The sequence below is a fragment of the Hippoglossus hippoglossus genome, chromosome 17 (genome assembly GCF_009819705.1).
Source record: "Hippoglossus hippoglossus isolate fHipHip1 chromosome 17, fHipHip1.pri, whole genome shotgun sequence".
NCBI classification, from domain to species: domain Eukaryota; kingdom Metazoa; phylum Chordata; class Actinopteri; order Pleuronectiformes; family Pleuronectidae; genus Hippoglossus; species Hippoglossus hippoglossus.
In genome coordinates, this window is record NC_047167.1 from 14,330,732 (window position 1) to 14,348,483 (window position 17,752).

Below are 17,752 nucleotides of genomic sequence, written 5' to 3' on the forward strand. Positions count from 1 at the left end.
GGGTCTTTTCAGATCTGTCAAGGACCTACACCCAGGACGGCGTTTGTCTGACAGAGTCGGGGCTGTGTCAGCTGCAGAGCTTGTCTGCCACAGCTTCACGGCGCAGGAAACCCAAGCCGAAGCTGAAGCTAAAAATTATTAACCAAAACAGTGTTGCAGTGCTTCAAGCTTCTGTAGACCCCCTCTCAGAACATTCTCGTGATGAAGACATGGAGGACAACAGAGGTACTTGTCTCCTCTCACAAGGTGCTTCTTTCATCTCAAGACTATTTATTGACCATCAATACTGGCTTTTTACAATTTTTGGGCTTGATTTTTTTTTTTCATTTCTTTTTAAATTTATCTCCATTTTTATATTTTTCAATGCTAAAAAGTTGCTAATCAATTTGCTGTATCCTGCAATAAGCATTTATTTTAATGAGATAGTTTATATATATATATATATATATAAATATATATATATATATATATATATATATATATGTTTGCAGTTTGAAAGGTCCACCCAAATAAAAGTAATGCAGTAATAAATCAGTCTTGATATTTTGGGGGTTATAGTTTGTGCTGCTGAACTGTATTACGTTATACAAAGACGGTTTTCTGTTATTTAGCTTACCCTCATTGATATAGGTGGTTTTATATCTATGGAGATGGAAGTGTTATGTTACAAGGATTTGGACAAGGTCTCAGCAGCTGGTCTCTCTCATGGTCAAAATATATATATTAGTTCAAACTGCAACTACGACTGAATAACCTGTGTTTTAATAAATACATAAAAGTAGCAGGAATGGGTTGAGCTTCATAAACTATAATCCTCACAATGCCTGAAACAGTTCTTGTAACATGCAGTTTTCCTGGAATGCTACTAATTAGTAATAACAGAACTTGCATACCCCTTATTTACCTCAATTAAAATTCTTTCTCAAAGTTAGATAAGATTTAAACATATCCTTTCATTTTAGAAAAGTAATGAGCAGGAAAAACCCCTCTGGAAATGAAGGTCCTTTTTAATGGAACTGGTGAACTTCATTTCAATCAGTCTAATGTCCTGCCACTGAGTGGAGTTCAGATAGAACTGACCCTGGTGCTGTGTTGAGGGGCCTGGCCAGGGTGCTCTCTGCTGCAGGGCTGTCACTCATCATCAATGTTCTCTCCTTCTCACAGAGGCGGAGCTCATAGATTGCGAGGGGAAGTCTGACTCGAGCCCCGAGCGAGAGCCAGCAGAAGATGACTCCAAGGGGGGCGACGGCGGCAAGAAGAGGAAGAGGAAACCGTACCGGCCGGGTAGGGCACCTGATTGAAGGAGACAGCTCCTCTGAAGCGTAAAATGGTGCAGTGCATGCCCGACGTAGCTCCTGCAAAGCACTGCCATCTTGCTTTGGGCCTCTGATGAGGGTTCTACCTAGTGTTTCTGAGCGTTCATGCTGAATGCAGTGGACAGATAATAGAACCAGTCAAAACTTAATATATTTCAAATCATGTCACCTCTGTGATATTACAATTTATTGATATAAAAAATTAATTTCTAATTTCTTCTTAAAAGGCATTGGTGGTTTCATGGTCCGCCAAAGGAGCCGTCCAGGCCAAGGTCCAGGCAAGGCCAAACGATCCCTCTGCAGAAAAGATTCCTCTGGCTCAGTGTCAGAAAATCCTGTTGGGAAAGACGAGGGTTTGTACACCAATAATGTATCCGCACATCATTAAAGACATTTTTGTCCGTCTGTTTTAATTTCTTAATTACAGTTTAAATGTATATCACACAAGCAGAGGAGCTTATTCTGATATTTTTGATTTATTGCAGGTTGGACAGAAGCAATGCCTGATACTCCTGTAGATGAGATCCCCCCGGGACCGGAGGTCCCAGAGAAAATTAAGAAACGTTACCGAAAGAAGAAAACCAAACTGGAGGAAGCATTTCCCGCCTATCTGCAGGTCTGTCACTTTGGATTTATAATAATTTGTATAAACACTGAGGAGATACAAAAGAACGGCAGTTTTTTTTCTTATATCTGCGAATAGAACATTTCACTGACTTTTTTTCCAACATAAATGCCACATTTTTTTAATGGTTTCATTTTAAACATTGCATAATCTAAAAAGTACATTCATCACAAAAAAACATTTTAGCGTATTACATTTTATTGTTAGGCAAGCCTGGCATTCATATGCACAGATTGTCGGGTCTTGTCGTGCCCTATCTTTCTAAAATGGGTTTTATCTCACCCTTGGGAAAGTTGGGGAATTCAAAGTACATTGCCTGGAAACCACTTAGAGAACTTGGATGCGTGGTGCCCCTTCTGTGGGCTTTTTTGAAAGAGGAACAGCCTTAAGGAAGTCACAGAAGAGGATATTCCTCTCTGATCATGCTTTTTAAATGGCTCCTGTCTGGGTTGTGAATTGACATATGAAAGCCTAACCGGAGATGACTACAAGGCTCCTTGGCTGGAGCCAGTGTCTCAGTGTCACCTTGTGTTGGCTAAAACATAGATATGTGATGTGCATTAAGCCACTGGCAGCTGTCAGTGCTGCTCTTTATCCCACTGCAGTGGAAGTGGGGGGTTTGGGGGGGGGGTAGCTCAGTCTAGTATAAAGGTCCGACACAATGAAGCACATTTCATTAATTATTGAAATAGCAACATGTTGGGCTTTTAATGTCTTGGTGCAGCAGGGAGCTGCAGTTACATGTTGTGGGGGATAGATGACTTGTGGGTATAAGTAACTGTGGGAGGTAGTTGCTGACAGAAGTGTGGTCAATACAAACATGACTCTCATGCAGCTTTCAGACTTGCACTGAACGGAAATTCTCCTAAAGTTATCCAGAGGGGCTGTTTGTGAGAATGCAAATGTTCGGCTGTATGTGAAAGTTTTTCCTGTCAGCCCTATTGAACATGAGTTCATGTCTGAAAATAGCTGTTGTTGCAGTGCCTCTTGGTTTCACTTTGGTCAGTTCTATGTGACATGGTGATGATTTCTATGACTAATGTCGAGAATTATATTGTGGAAGTTTTTGAAGGAAAGTGTCAATACGGAGAAGTGACCAGTGCTTTGTGTCGTCATGTTCAGGAGGCTTTCTTTGGAAAGGACCTGCTGGACAAAAGCAAGCAGAGCAGGCAGAAGGGGGTCGAGTCAGGTTTACTGGAAGAAGGGCAAAGCCATGTGGAGAGGAAGCACCCCACCACCGGCTTCCTGGACCCTGCATCATACACTGTGCACAGTGCATCATCAACACCCCTTCCTGCCAGACCCACAGCAGCACGTATGTATACACATTACTTTGGTACATAAGCACAAGGCACGTAATGACTCATAATTGATTCAAACACATGCCTTGGGCTAAATATTATATATGACCAAATAACTGAGAATAGCTTGAATCAGACCAGTGGTGGAAAGGAATGGATATAAATGGTGCAAACTCTGACACAACAGGTGTATCTTATGTTTATCTTATGTCTTCTTTCTATTACTTTTTCTTCCTTGTCTCTGCAAGTGTTATCGCCCAATGAGAATAATTACCGGTTTCTTACAGTAGTAAATGGGTGTGATGAAAGGTCACTGACACATTTCTCCCTTCAGACAAAGGGGAAAAAAAGACTTTTCTGTGGTCTGACTCATCACAGTCTGCCACTACAGTTTCATTCAAAATTACTGCTGAAACAAACAATTACACAGTTTCAGTTCATAAGCTGTGTAGAAGTGAAGTTTCAGTTTTCTTTGTAAGCTCGCTTCGTCTTGCCTGCCCACTCGCTCAGTCTCTTTCTCTTGCAAGATGTCTCTCATGAAATGTCACACCTCCCTAGTGCCGACCAGAATGAGTGGTTGTGCAGCAGGAAAATAAAATGCCACATGCCTGAAACAGAACAACAAAACTGAATGGTGAACACATCTTTGACATTACTTGTCACGGCTGAATCCAAATGTAAAAACGTTTTTGTAATGTATGAAAATTCTATTTTTTTTATCCTTTTCATTAAGCTGCTGAACTCAGTTGTTACTTTCATCCACACCTCTCATCACACGGATCTGAAGGTGATTATGATGAGATTCCATAGTGTACCTGCCACCTGTATTGATTCAAGCTCAGTCCTTGTGCCGCCAAACAATGGTTTCGATGTTTGCTTCACGGTCATTTGATGCTAAAACTGGCTTAAGTATAGTAAACTGGGAATGTCTTATTATTTTAAAACCCCTTAAATTCTATTCGTATTAGAAAAGTTACTCAAGAAACATGGATGTCAAAAGGGCAGTACAAGAGGAAACTTTTATTAGCAAAAACCCATGTACCACACATAGTTGTTCAATGACAACCCTTGATTTTGACTTCTTTTATGGACATTTCAAATTGTTCTAGGACAAACCGAAGCAGTGTTAAACACCGACTTGCACACATAGTACGGTGAAAAAAAATTCATTATCTCAAAAGCTTTCCTTCATAATGACAGATGTGGAAGGCATTTAAATGGTCCTTGCTCCCACTCAAAGCAGAATATCTGAAATGTACGGAAAGGGAAATGGAAAGCGGCCAGAATCTTCAATTGTCAAACTCCTCAGATATACACAAATAAAATGCTGTGCCCTTGGCAAAAGGGACCTTTATTGTATTTATTGATGCAAAGTTATTACAATTAATATCTTTGTCAGAAACTCTCTGGGAGTCACTGTTATTAGTTAAACAATGTTTATGAAAGATCATTTTAACGAAGTACTTTTCACTTAATTCAGTGCCACATACTGTGCAGTTTCTTCTTTTGTGTAAACTAGACCAGAGTCTAAACATGGCGTCAAAAGAAATGGTTCCAAATCACACACTTCAATCCATTCAACATCATCATCAATTATGATTTTGTTCATTGACAGTTTGGTTTTTCTTTCTTTTTTGTTTCTTCCTTTTTCCCATCTACAGAGACGTCTGAGGAACCATTAGTTGATCTATCTGATGTTCTGAACACTGATGCAGACATCTTGGGAATGTTCGGAAAGCCAAGCAATGACTCTGGTGCGTCATGTATCTTACAGGCAGTCACAGCGCTAAGAATTTATTAATAGTCACCTAGTCATTGGTACACAAAATCGTTTCCTGCCGGTTTAGAGATTTTCTCAGACATGTTTATTTTGCTTTTACCACTTACTGATTTTATTAAATGTCACATTCTTTAATAATACTTTTCAGTTCATCTTTGGTTTTATCATTTTTTTTGTTTGCATTGTCTGAAGCGTGTTGTGCTTGTTCTGTCTTCACTATTGTTTCACTCATTTGATCTGGTTTTGGGTTCTTGTAGGTCTTGATTTTTGCCCCTTCCAGGTTGACAGCTCACCTACTCCTTTTGGTAAGGGTGCTATGGCCTACTAATCCCTCGCTTTAGTGCATCCTTCCTCCCTTACAGTGTGTGTCTCTCTATTTGAGTGTGCATGTGTTCAAGCTGCTTCGTACTTGGCTTTTCTCAAACATTTCAAATTGTTTTAACACCCATAAACTGCTTAGTGCTTTACCTAACCAAGTGCACAGTATGCACTCCGATGTGTCTGTCTTTGTTTATAAGCCTCCTAAACCCTTTCATAGTTGTGACTTCTTTTTTTTATAAATAGGACAACAAATTAACAGCTGCCTAATCAAATATGTCCTCAAGATAGCAAAGAAACAAACTTACAAGGACGTTCTGGTATTCAAGAAATGAGCAGTTTAGAACCAAGTAAATTAGAGAATCAGAGGCCTTGGTAAATGTCCTTCCACTTCCTGAAGATGGCGAAGGTTTTCTGTTCATGGGCCTGTAGCTGAATGAAAAAGGTTCTGCAGTTCATTGTCCTTTATTTTTTTTGTAAAAACAAATTTGTTCAGCTTAAACGCTCCATTTTACCAACTAATGGTTGCATCCAATCTGGAAGTTGGTAGATTTGAGTTGAAGAGCATTTGGAAAAGACAAAGTATAGAGTTGGAACAGTTGTTTTCATTGATAGTCATACTGTTTAATGCAGCCAACTTGTTATTGTAACCCAAATTATTTAAACCGCCTCTGTTATGAACTGGATCTAAAAATTGAAGGTTGTTTTGTCCTCATTTTTCCAAAAGAGATTAATGGATGTAGCTGATTATTTAGAGCAATATTTTCCTTTGCAAACATTCAAGTGTTTATGTATCTTCACTACGAATAAGTTTGACCTGTCTGTCTCCTCACATTTCCAAAAACACTCCTTTTAAACAACTCAGGCACCCCATATAGCTGTAATCCTATACTGCTCAGTTTTGGTTGAATTCCACAGGTTGTTAAGATAACAAACATGTCCTCACTTCAAGCCTATATTTCTGATCACATTCTTGGTTGGGTATCTTGTTGGTTGCTTTGTGCGTGCGTTTATTTGTGTGTGTGTGTGTGTGTGTGTGTGTGTGTGTGTGTGTGTGTGTGTGTGTGTGTGTGTGTGTGTGTGTGTGTGTGTGTGTGTGTGTGTGTGTGTGTGTGTGTGTGTGTGTGTGTGTGTGTGTGTGTGTGTGTGTGTGTGTGTGTGTGTGCACGAGTATGTGCTATAATTTGTTTTTGTATGTCTGTGTGTGTGTTTCCACAGCTGGTCTGGACATCGGGCCCCTGACAGACGGTTCCCCAGTGGCGGGCCAGTCTCAGACTGGCCGGAGGACACCTCGCACCCTCCCAGATGAACCCCTGGACGGCATTCTCAGCCCAGAACTAGACAAGATGGTCACTGATGGTCAGTGAAGGAGACCAGACATCCAGATAGTCATTTTACAATGTTATTTTAAAACCTAATATAAGAGGAATAATGGTCATTTCTGTATCTTTCTTTGTTTCAGAATCAATTCTCAGCAAACTTTACAAAATTCCAGGTTTGTAATTTTTTTGTAAAACTAAACTTCGATCCAGTCTTGTCCCACAATGATTAATACGACTTGCCTGTGAACTCTATGCAATGTGTGACAGATCTTGGACCACGGCTCAATAAATTGCCAAATTTAATATTATTGAAGGAAATTGATATATTGCCTTTTTGAAGATGTTTCATTCTTTAAATTCTTGTCATATTAAGCTTGATGTATTTTTGTTTAAATTTTTTAGTAAATCACCGCCATTATGTGTCCATTTACCAATGTAATTTAAAATGACAGTTTTTGGCATCCCATTATCTGTAGCACATGGGAGCGAAAGATTCTGGCCTTGGATATTGATGGATATTAACACACACAACATTCTGCTGTCACATTCTGTTACAGAGCTGGGGGGTAAGGATGTAGAGGATCTCTTCACTGCAGTCCTTAGCCCCAGCACTAGCCAACCACCTCCACCACCACAGGTGCCTCACTCCCAGGGTCCAGGGCCCCTCCCTGGCACTAGCATGCCTCACCCCAATACAGGTACATCATTATTAATCCCCCTGCGATCAACTCTTTTTTTGTTTTGGAAAATGTATGCGTCTAATTCAGCTCTGAAAAATGTGTGTAGGGAATCCAATGTTTCCAAGGATGCCAATGATAAATGGTATGATGGGACCAAACCAACGTTTCCCCGCAAATCCAGGAGCAGGTCCCTGCATCCCAGATGATTTCTCCCCCCTTAACCATATGCCTTTCACTGACAATCCAAGGTAACACTTCTTTTGTCTAAACTATTCCAAGTCTGATGTTTCTTTTTTTTATGGTTTTTTGAAGACCATTGTGACCTCATGATCTCTTTTCCTTTGTTGTAACAGGGATAGAAAATTTAATCAGATGCCTAGAGAGGCAGTTGGTCAATGGCCCTCCCCTAGCCATTGCTCTGGCCCTGCAACCCCTGGATCTCTGCCTGATGGGGAGACTGAAGCCATGTCAAATGCCCAAAGGAGTACACTCAAGTGGGAGAAGGAGGAGACACTTGGAGAGCTAGCCACTGTTGCACCTGTCCTCTATACCAATGTCAATTTCCCCAACCTCAAAGAGGAATACCCAGGTTGGTATATGGCTCTGACATTTTAGTGCATTTATTATTTTATCTTTTTGTGTGTGCCCACTGCACTGTCTCAGTCACACAGTTCAAAAAAACTACCTTCCATGCTCTGTGAGACTGTTGGCATGACAACTCCTCTTCTCACTCTTTCAACAGATTGGTCTACAAGAGTAAAGCAAATTGCAAAACTTTGGAGGAAAGCTAGTTCACAAGATAGGGCCCCATATGTGGTAAGATCAATCATACCGTTGACTTTTCCAATTTTCTTCAACTGTCTAAAAGCCTTAAAACCTTGAATTACGCCAGACATCAAACTGTCAGTACTATTTGTTTTGACATATTCGTATGCATAAAGCAGACGCCTCTATCGCATCTGGCCTCTTGTCTCTCGCCAGTGCTATTTGGAATCCGACCATTCACAGATGAAGTAATTGAAGCCCTGCTCGGTGTTATAATCACAGACCTTGACTAATGCACTTAGTGTTTTTTTTACTATATTTTACATGAACTCACATGATAGAATTTTGTTCTCTTAAAACATCCCAGTTATTATTAAGCAGCTATTGAGGTACTTGATTTAGAGTTAAAGGGTGAGCTCCTTCTTATGCACCGTAAAGAGCAAGACAAGGGTCCTGGGCACGCCCCTGTTGTAGGTTAGAAAACCACCCGCCATCTGTGAAGGAGACCCTCTCTAACTGTCATCACAAAGTTTCAACTGTTTGACATTTGAGACATTGCTTCAATCCGAGATAACCTCTGTTGCTGTTATCATTTTATATGTCCTTGCCTGCCAATATTTAAGTTCCCACTTATCATAGTGAGATGATGAAACAAATGCTGTGATGGTGAATTTAACGTTACATGCATTGTAGTCCGTGCAGTAGTATGCATTGAATTGCCCCATTACCACACTTGTAAAAGAATCAGGCTAACGCAGGTATCCTTTTTTTCTGCAATCTTTTGTTTTATTTTTGTCTGATGCTTTTTTATTGCAACTGTGATTGATTTGCTGTTTAGCAAAAGGCAAGAGATAACCGAGCTGCCCTGCGCATCAACAAAGTCCAGATGTCGAATGAGACGGTGAAGAGGCATCATCCACAGCAACAGCCCCCTGAGGTGTTTGATCCCAACATACCACTAGACACAGAACTGCTGTTTAAAGACCCTTTGAAACCAAAAGAGTCAGAGCATGAACAAGAGTGGAAGTTTAGACAGGTAAGAGTGTATGCAATGAAGTCAGGGAATGCAGCGGCAGGTCCACTTTATATTAAGACAGCTAAGAAGTGCTGGTTTAGTAAAGCTCCCTAAACAACTTCACTATCCTCCACATTAACCCTGATGACATTGGTGGTTAGTAGGTCCAGTTCATTTTTGGCATAAGACTGATATTTGCCTCATCCCTTCTGATGTCTAATTCCAGTTTTCATGTGCCCTTCCAACAGCAAATGAGGCAGAAAAGCAAACAGCAAGCCAAAATTGAAGCCACTCAGAAACTGGAGCAAGTAAAGAATGAGCAACTCCAGCAACAACAGCAGCAACAGCAGCAGACCAACAGTCAGTCAGAGGAAGATGGCAACAACAGTGGGAACCAGAGCCCAGCCTCACTGCCCAGCAATGGCAGCATGTCCCCCATGAACTCTAAAGATGCCTTTGCCAGGCCACAGCTACCAGGGACGCCTACTTCAGGCCCTCCGGAAGATGTGTTCTTAAGACCCCCTCCTCCCCCTCCATCTGGCCCTTCCTCCCAACCTCAGTCCCCACAGGTATTCTCACCAGGCTCCTCTGGTTCCAGACCCTCTTCTCCGTGGGACCCATATGCCAAGATGGTTGGAACCCCAAGACCACCAACTCTTGGGCCAAATGCATGTCGCAGAATGGTGGAATCTGGTAAATCCCCCACTTCCTTGATGGAGCAACAGGACAGAGGTCGGCCCTCTCCTGCTCATGAATCTTTTGGCTCTCCAACATCCATGAGCAATGATCCTTATGCCAAACCTCCTGACACCCCAAGGCCAACTGGGGATATGGACCCTTTTTTGAAGCCCATGGGTCCGCCAAGGGCAAGTCAGGCTGCTCAGGGAAGACCACCAATGGGTTCTCCAGGCAGAGAATCCTACTCGAGGCCCATGATAAGAAATGAGGCTTATCAGCGCATGGCCCAGAATAGGATGATTTTGTCTGACCCTTATTCAAGACCATTACTAACACCAATCCCTGGAAGTAATGAGTCCGGCTCAGTCCCCCTTTTTAAAACGCCTATGCCCCCTCCTCAGGCTCAGGATCCCTTCTGTCGTTCAGGTCCTCATCCTTCTGACAGGTTCTCCCAGAATCAGCTGAATGACCCCTATGCTCAGCCTCCCAATACGCCAAGACCATCTGGGAATGACAACTTTACCAGTCCTCCTAGAATGGGCCAGCATCACTCTCAGGGGCACTCATTTGCTCAGCCAGGACCAATGACTCAAATGTCTAGAAATCCTTATGCTCATGCACCTTCCACTCCAAGGCCTGACCATTTTACATATGACCCATTTGCCCAACCGTCTGGTCCCAGCAAGCAAGCTGCTGACCCTTTCTCTCAGTCTTCAGTTAACCAACGATCCATCAATGACCTCAGTGGTCAACCTCGTCCATTTTTTGAGCCATATGCCCGGCCCCCCGGCACACCACGTCCACATGACAACTACGGTCAGCCATCCAACACCCCTAGCCCATCTTCAGACCCTTATTCACAGGGTCCTGCTACCCCACGCCCCGGTGGGATGAACCAGTTCACTCACCAGTCGCACCCTGGACAGAGGATGTCACCTTCCCACTCAGTAGACCCTTATGCTCAGCCACCAGGTACTCCACGGCCCTCAGTGGGGGAGAGATTTTCCAAGTCACCTGGCAGCCAGAGGGGGCCAATTGAGCCATTTACTAGCACACCTGGGACGTCACGACCAGGAGGTGGTGACATGTTTCCTCAGCCTGGGGTCCTCAGACCAATGCTGAATGACCCTTATGCCCAGCCTCCAGGTACCCCACGGCCTGGTCCTGATGGCCTCAGCAGACAAGGGCCCAGGCCAGGACCAATGGGAAGCCAGGACCTTTACCAACCACCCCAAGGCAGGCTTCAGGAGTCCTTCGTTCATCCAGGCTCACAAACACCAAAACACCTGAGTGTGTCTGAAGATGGATTTTCTCAGTCACCTTCCAGAAGACTCAGTCAGACACCTGTCCATGACCCATTTGAACAAGCCCCCATGACCCCTCATCCACAGTCAATGGAGAAAATGGAAATGAAAGATCACTCAGGTGTGGGTAACAATGGAGCTGTCCCTCAAGACCCAGGCCAACTGTCTAACAACCCACACATGTCTGGTGTGTCTTCTGACCCTCAGGGTGTAGCTCTTGCTGAGAACGAGGAAAGACTCAGACAGGTACATGATTACAGTGGTTAACATTCTATTCTAAATCTTTATCTAACTATACATGTCTGTTGAAATTTTATTCTCCACTGGTCTTTCATTTATTTTGGGTAAATTCCTAACAATGTCTTTAAATTATCATTATTATTAATTTGGTCATTTTTTCTTTTCTATAATATTTCACTTGCCAAAATCGATCTATCTATTGTCCTATATGTTAATCAACGTAATCTGTGAAGCATTTATTAGGTATTAAACCACAAATCATACCATTTCGATACAGATTCAACATGAAACATGGACAGTTTGTAGAAACAAAAATGAAATAAGTTTAAACTATAAACAGTAAAATGGACCTGACCTGTCTGCTCTATTCTTTGATGGGATCACAATGAATTTCAGCAATCTTAAGAAATCAAATGTTTTATATTAGATAGGTGGGATGACAAAATGAAAAATAAGTCCTTGTTTGTAAAGTAAAACAGCTTTACATTTGACATTTACATATATATGCACTGACTTAATTACTTATATCAAGTGTAGGATACAATTTAAAATGTACAATTTCCTTAAAAGTTAAGTTTGCTCAAAAAGAAGAATTTGGAAAAGGAAATCATGACTGCAGAAGAAAAAATGCTAACTTCGAGTATGCAATTACACTGTCTATAATCGAAACAAGAAATAATATATAAAAATACTGTATGATCTTTGTGTTGTGAGAATTGAGGTTTGCATTTGCAGGCAATGGAAAAAGGGACTTTGTGGACTTGCATGGATCCACATTAGCTGTTTAGAATGAGCAGTTAAAATATAGTTGAAATACATAGTTAAAATAAAATATTGTGTACATTGCGAGTTAACTTTGTGTTGAAAAAGGCTTAAATATATCTTCACTTGTTATGTTTTGCAGAGACAACGAATTAGAGAACTAATCCTAAAGCAGCAGCAACAGAGGAGTGCGATTCGACAGGAGAGGGGCCCTCAGGACCCTGCTGGTAGCATAACTCCAGGAACGCCACGACCCTGGCCTCAGGAGGTCCCTGGGCAGCAGGGGGAAATGTTCAACCGACCTCCTCCACCTTATCCTGGACAAGGACCCATGAGAGGGCCAATGAGATTTCCTGGACCTTTTCCAGGGGATCAGCGTGTCTCTTTCCCTAATGAGGGACAAATGCCTCGGGGCCCACATCCTCGGGATCCTAATATGAGACACCAGGGACCAAGGTTTGTGTTACAATGTTGTTGTTTTTATTTCACTTTGTGCTTAAATGCTCATTTATAGATAACTCAGAAATGTATAAATCTAAAAATCTTTCTCTTTTGTTTTTTGTCCTGTTCCAGGTTTGCATATCCACCTGGGGTTCTTGGACCACATGGACCACATGGACCCCAAGAGTTCTTTCCCCGGGGACAACACCCAATGCAGGATGTCCCTCCTCAAATGAGACGCTCCATATCTGCAGAAATGGCAAACAGCATGGGAGGCAACCACATGGGGCTACCACAACACTTCCCACCACGGGGTATGCCAGTGCAGCAGCACAACATAATGGGCCAGCCTTTCATTGAGTTGCGACACAGAGCAGCAGAAAACAGGTCACGCATGCCATTTCCACCAGGTGCCATGCAAGGCAGCAACATCGATCCCAACATGCAGGTTCTAAGGCCAGCAGGCTTTCAGGGAGCCCCTGATTCAAGGTTCTCATTAAATCAGGGGTCCAGGATGGTAGACCCCATGAACTTTCAGACTGGTCATCTACAGATGTCTGCCAGCATGGACAATCTTCATCATCAAGCACAAATGTCAGGAATTAACACACTCAAACAGACTCTTTTGATGAGATCCATGAGCCAGCCTGCTTCAAATGAGACTCAGAACATGGCTGCATCAATGACCCTGTCTGCACCCCCTGCTGGGCAGACTGAGACTATCCATATGGCCAGCAGTGAAGCTGTGATGGAGAAACTGGATACAGAGGAATCTGCGGTCAAAGATCTTGAGGACGTAGAGGTGAAAGATTTAGTGGATGCTGACTTAGAAAACCTAAATTTGGATCCTGAAGATGGTAAAGACCTCGACCTGGAGACTAATGACCTACACCTTGATGACTTCCTAACATCTGGGAAATTTGACATCATTGCTTATACAGACCCTGACCTAGATGACATCAAGAAAGACATGTTTAACGATGAACTGGATCTCAGCGATCCTATGGATGATAATGCTGACACCATAGACAACAACAAAAGTTTGAGCACTGAAACTGAGGCTTCGTCTAGTTCAGCATCTGGAATGGCAAAGTCAGAGACCTTTGGTGAGCACTCCTTAGCTGACATCAAGCTGGAAGCCCCTGGGAGTCAGGACTCTGCTTCTTTAGCACCTGGGAAAGAAATTAAAATGGAGGTCAAAGACTGTCAGAAAGCACCTGAGGTGGTAGACCAGCAAGCTGCTGGAAACACCTTAACCTCAAACCAGCAGGGAGTGCTCTCTGACTCCACCCCAGTCCTTTCTAGTTTACTCATTAAGCAGCAGCCTGAGGAGCAGTCATTAAATCCAATCGGTGAATCTGTCAGTCATGGAGGTAACCTCATACCCCAGCAGAACCAAGTCACTGACTCTCAGCATACCTCAGGACTTGCAATGAGTCAAACAATATCCGACGACACCACTGCAGAAGCTTCTTTGACTGGCTTTGGAGCAGAGCACCAGGTGGGGCTATCCCCTGGAGTGGACCAGAGCGGCCTGACTCCGGCCCAGCAGGCAATGTTGAGCCAGGAAATGGATCAGCACGGCCAGCTACATCGTCCTCTTCTGCTAGAGGAGCAGCCACTCCTGTTGCAGGACCTCCTAGACCAGGAGAGGCAGGAGCAGCAGCAGCAGAGGCAGATGCAAGCCATGATACGACAGCGTTCCAGTGACTCCTTCTTCCCTAACATTGGTAAATGATTTAGGCCAGAACTTCAATGTGTCAGCACAGATTGAGATATTGCTCTTTTTGTGATTATTTCTGATTATCATTACAGATTTTGATGCCATCACTGATCCCATCATGAAAGCCAAAATGGTTGCCCTGAAAGGCATCAACAAAGTCATGGTTCAAAACAACATGGGGATGACCCCGATGGCCATGAGCAGGTAAAGAGATCACTTAAAATTTCAATGCTATAAAGAAAATGAAAATGGAAGACTGGTTTAAAGCAATGGCAATACCAACTTAACAACCCAGCCGCTTGTATATTTTGTGTAGCTGTATGAAGGATTGAAGAATTACTGCTGTGGTATATTTAATTAAATAGTGTTACTATGGTATTGCTGTATTACAGATTTCCTCCTGTTCCTGTTCCACCTTCTCCTGAAAGTGCACCACCACCACCACCACCTCCTCCACAAGCTGTTGGACAGGTAATTAATGTTTTGTTTTTCTTAGATGTTATGTAATGTAAGATATAAAAGTTGCAATTATAAAAACAACATACTTTCCAACCTCGCTTTCAGGATGGGAAATTGACACCAGTAGTAAGACAGAGTCCTCCAAACTTTGGACCAGGATTCGTCAGTAAGTCCTGTTAAGATTTATTTGCCTTTTCAACTTTTGAGTTGGAGGGTTTGTCAAGAATAGCAAAGTTAATGTGTTTTTTTTAATGCTTCCCAGATTGCTAACAAAAGAGATGTTTTCTCCTTTCAGACAATGCTCAGAGGGCTCAGTACGAGGAGTGGCTCCAGGAGACTCAGCAACTACTTCAAATGCAGCAGAAGTTTCTGGAAGAGAAGATCGGTGCTCACAGAAAGTCTAAGAAAGCCCTGTCTGCTAAGCAGAGAACAGCTAAGAAGGCAGGGAGGGAGTTCCCTGAGGAGGATGCTGAGCAGCTCAAACACGTCACAGAGCAGCAGGGTGTAGTGCAGAAGCAACTGGAGCAGGTAAATGCTCAGCCTGTCAAGCTCCTCCATTGAATTATGTCACAGCGTTAACTATTCCACACAATGGCCACCCAAAACATCGTCCTTATTCCTCCGATGATGAGGGTTCATCTTTAAGTAAGGATTAGAAAATTACAGCCTGTACGTCAAATATGGCTTCCTGCAAGATGTAGTTCCCCTCACATAGGAGCAAACACCAGGCTTCTTTAAACCCCAGTATGGGCTATGTGGTGTTAAAATCAGGTGTAGCAGAAGAAAACATGGAAGAAACAAACCTTATTTTAATAATCTATATTTGTATATGATCAAAAATGTAATCCGTATCATTTCACCAAATTATATGAATCTCACACACAAAGTGACATAAGAATATCAGATTTTCTAACGGCAAGATATATTGCAGTAACACAGTCATTAGACTATGGGTGAGATGAAGGTGGGATCAACACATACGATTTATGAGAATAACACTTCTGTTGATAGTTCATTTTTTACCGTTAGTTTTGTGGATTTCTTTTAAAAGGCCTTGAATGTAAATATTTTTACTTATTCATGCTCCAAACAAACAGACTTTAAAGCAAAAACTCTATTTCACCCGTCAACCTTCTTTGACCCAAAAGCTTTGTAATTTCTTAATGTGGCTCTAAAGTTAAATTCTTCAGCTTCTATTTGAAAGCAAAATGATTTACTTATTTCTACCTTGGGTGAACCTGTCCTCATAAGTTTGTCTTGTAAATGTGATGAAACAGCTTTCAAGCAAAACCTAATTTAAGAACCTCGGTCACAGATTATGTTAATGTGTTATGTGTTTTATTCCAGATCCGCAAGCAGCAGAAGGAGCATGCTGAACTTATCGAGGAGTACAGAGTGAAACACCAGCAAAACAATATGACACCCATAATGCCTGGGATGCACTCGATGCCAGGTCCTGCAGGCATGGTCGCTAGTGGACCACCAATAGTTCAGCCTCCTATGAACCCCATGATGCAGATGCCACCTCATCCCAGCCAGACAAATGCACCTCCACGTATGCCCAACCCACCGCCTGGCTGGCATCCAGGTGCTCCCATGCCTATGGGTGGACCAGGCATGCCCCCAATAATGCCTGGTCCTCCCATGCCTATGGGTGGACCAGGCATGCCCCCAATAATGCCCCCCCAGGTACCTGTAGCAAATCCAGGCCAGCCTCATCAGATGCCAATGGGTAACATGCCTCAGCACTCACAAATGCCTGTGGAGCCCCAAGCAGCACCAGCTCCACCAGGTGGTGTAAAACCCATCCAGGGGGGCGGTTTGAAGTTTGATGACAACAACCCATTCAGCGAAGGCTTCCAGGAGCGGGAAAGGAGAGAGAGGCTTAGGGAGCAGCAGGAGAGACAGCGGGTACAGCTCATGCAGGAAGTTGAACGACAGAGAGCCCTGAAACATCGTATGGAAATGGAGCAGCAAGGGATGATGGGACCAGATGGAAACATGGCACCGCTTTCTCAGATGCCATTTTTTAATGCAGAGCTGCCACAAGACTTCATGCAGCCTCAGAGGCTCCCTCTACAACAACAGCCTCTCGGACCAGTGTTTCCCCAGCAGCAGGGCACTCAGCCTGGAATGGGCTCACCACCTGGAACCTTCATGCAAGGTGAAAGAAGGGCCATGATGGGCAATGGAATGATGCCCGGGGATATGGGACATGGTTTTGGGCCTGATAATATTGCCCTACAAGCTCCCAACTTCCACCAGGGTCAGCCAAGGCCTCGTCAGTTCAGTGGCCCAGGAATGATGCTTCAGATGCCAGGTGATAGTCTGCCATTCGACTCTGCTACACCTCTACCATCTAACTTCCCAGGCTCAGGTCAGTCTCTTATCCAGCTCTACTCCAACATCATCCCAGACGAGAAAGGGAAAAAGAAGAGGAGCCGCAAAAAGAAGAAAGACGATGACGCAGATTCAGTCAAGACACCTTCAACTCCACACTCTGACCTAACAGCTCCTCTTACACCGTGTGTCTCAGACACCTCCTCAACTCCAACCAGAAACACCCATCTCTTTGGAGACCAGGACTTGTCAAGGTCCCCATTACTGGGATCTTCCACCCCCAGTCACTCAGAGCTGGAAAGACAGCTTTCTGGAGGACAGTCTGGACAACCTGGTCTCTCATCAGACGCAGCAAGGACACAGGCACTGGAGCATGACCGGATCCTTAACAACATAAAGCTGGAGCAGACTGATGCCAGCGACTGTCACGGGCCCATCGGCTCAGAAATGAGCTCTGTGAAGGAGGAGGGTAGTAAAGGGAGCACATCTCCCTTCCCTGCAGGGCAAAGTCCAAACAAGGGTGAGGCTGGTAATGAACTGCTGAAGCACCTTCTGAAGAACAAGAGCACACCTCCACATGGATTGCCCCAACAGAGGTCAGAGGAGGACGACCCTGCGGACTGCAAAGCACTGCTGAGACAATGCTCCATGGACAGCAATGGGGTCAGTCTTTCTGTTAGTCA

At 43.4% G+C, this 17,752-nt stretch overlaps 1 protein-coding gene across 11 annotated transcripts in view; it reads left to right on the plus strand.

The window, feature by feature from the left end:
- The window catches only part of kmt2cb (lysine (K)-specific methyltransferase 2Cb), a 60,283-nt gene that overhangs the window by 33,305 nt on the left and 9,226 nt on the right, over window positions 1–17,752 (plus strand). For 4 of the 11 annotated variants that reach the window (XM_034612527.1, XM_034612526.1, XM_034612528.1 and 1 more), the window contains 24 exons: window positions 13–225; window positions 1,165–1,284; window positions 1,544–1,669; window positions 1,802–1,932; window positions 3,064–3,256; window positions 3,976–4,029; window positions 4,904–4,996; window positions 5,280–5,327; window positions 6,559–6,699; window positions 6,803–6,835; window positions 7,220–7,360; window positions 7,449–7,590; window positions 7,696–7,931; window positions 8,085–8,158; window positions 8,946–9,143; window positions 9,371–11,350; window positions 12,249–12,562; window positions 12,680–14,277; window positions 14,363–14,474; window positions 14,663–14,741; window positions 14,835–14,895; window positions 15,025–15,257; window positions 16,077–16,344; window positions 16,393–17,732. In XM_034612527.1, coding sequence (XP_034468418.1) covers window positions 13–225; window positions 1,165–1,284; window positions 1,544–1,669; window positions 1,802–1,932; window positions 3,064–3,256; window positions 3,976–4,029; window positions 4,904–4,996; window positions 5,280–5,327; window positions 6,559–6,699; window positions 6,803–6,835; window positions 7,220–7,360; window positions 7,449–7,590; window positions 7,696–7,931; window positions 8,085–8,158; window positions 8,946–9,143; window positions 9,371–11,350; window positions 12,249–12,562; window positions 12,680–14,277; window positions 14,363–14,474; window positions 14,663–14,741; window positions 14,835–14,895; window positions 15,025–15,257; window positions 16,077–16,344; window positions 16,393–17,732 — 7,928 coding nt within the window. The remainder of the gene's footprint in view (window positions 1–12; window positions 226–1,164; window positions 1,285–1,543; window positions 1,670–1,801; window positions 1,933–3,063; window positions 3,257–3,975; window positions 4,030–4,903; window positions 4,997–5,279; window positions 5,328–6,558; window positions 6,700–6,802; window positions 6,836–7,219; window positions 7,361–7,448; window positions 7,591–7,695; window positions 7,932–8,084; window positions 8,159–8,945; window positions 9,144–9,370; window positions 11,351–12,248; window positions 12,563–12,679; window positions 14,278–14,362; window positions 14,475–14,662; window positions 14,742–14,834; window positions 14,896–15,024; window positions 15,258–16,076; window positions 16,345–16,392; window positions 17,733–17,752) is intronic. The other 7 variants (XM_034612529.1, XM_034612530.1, XM_034612534.1 and 4 more) reach the window with 6 other exon arrangements.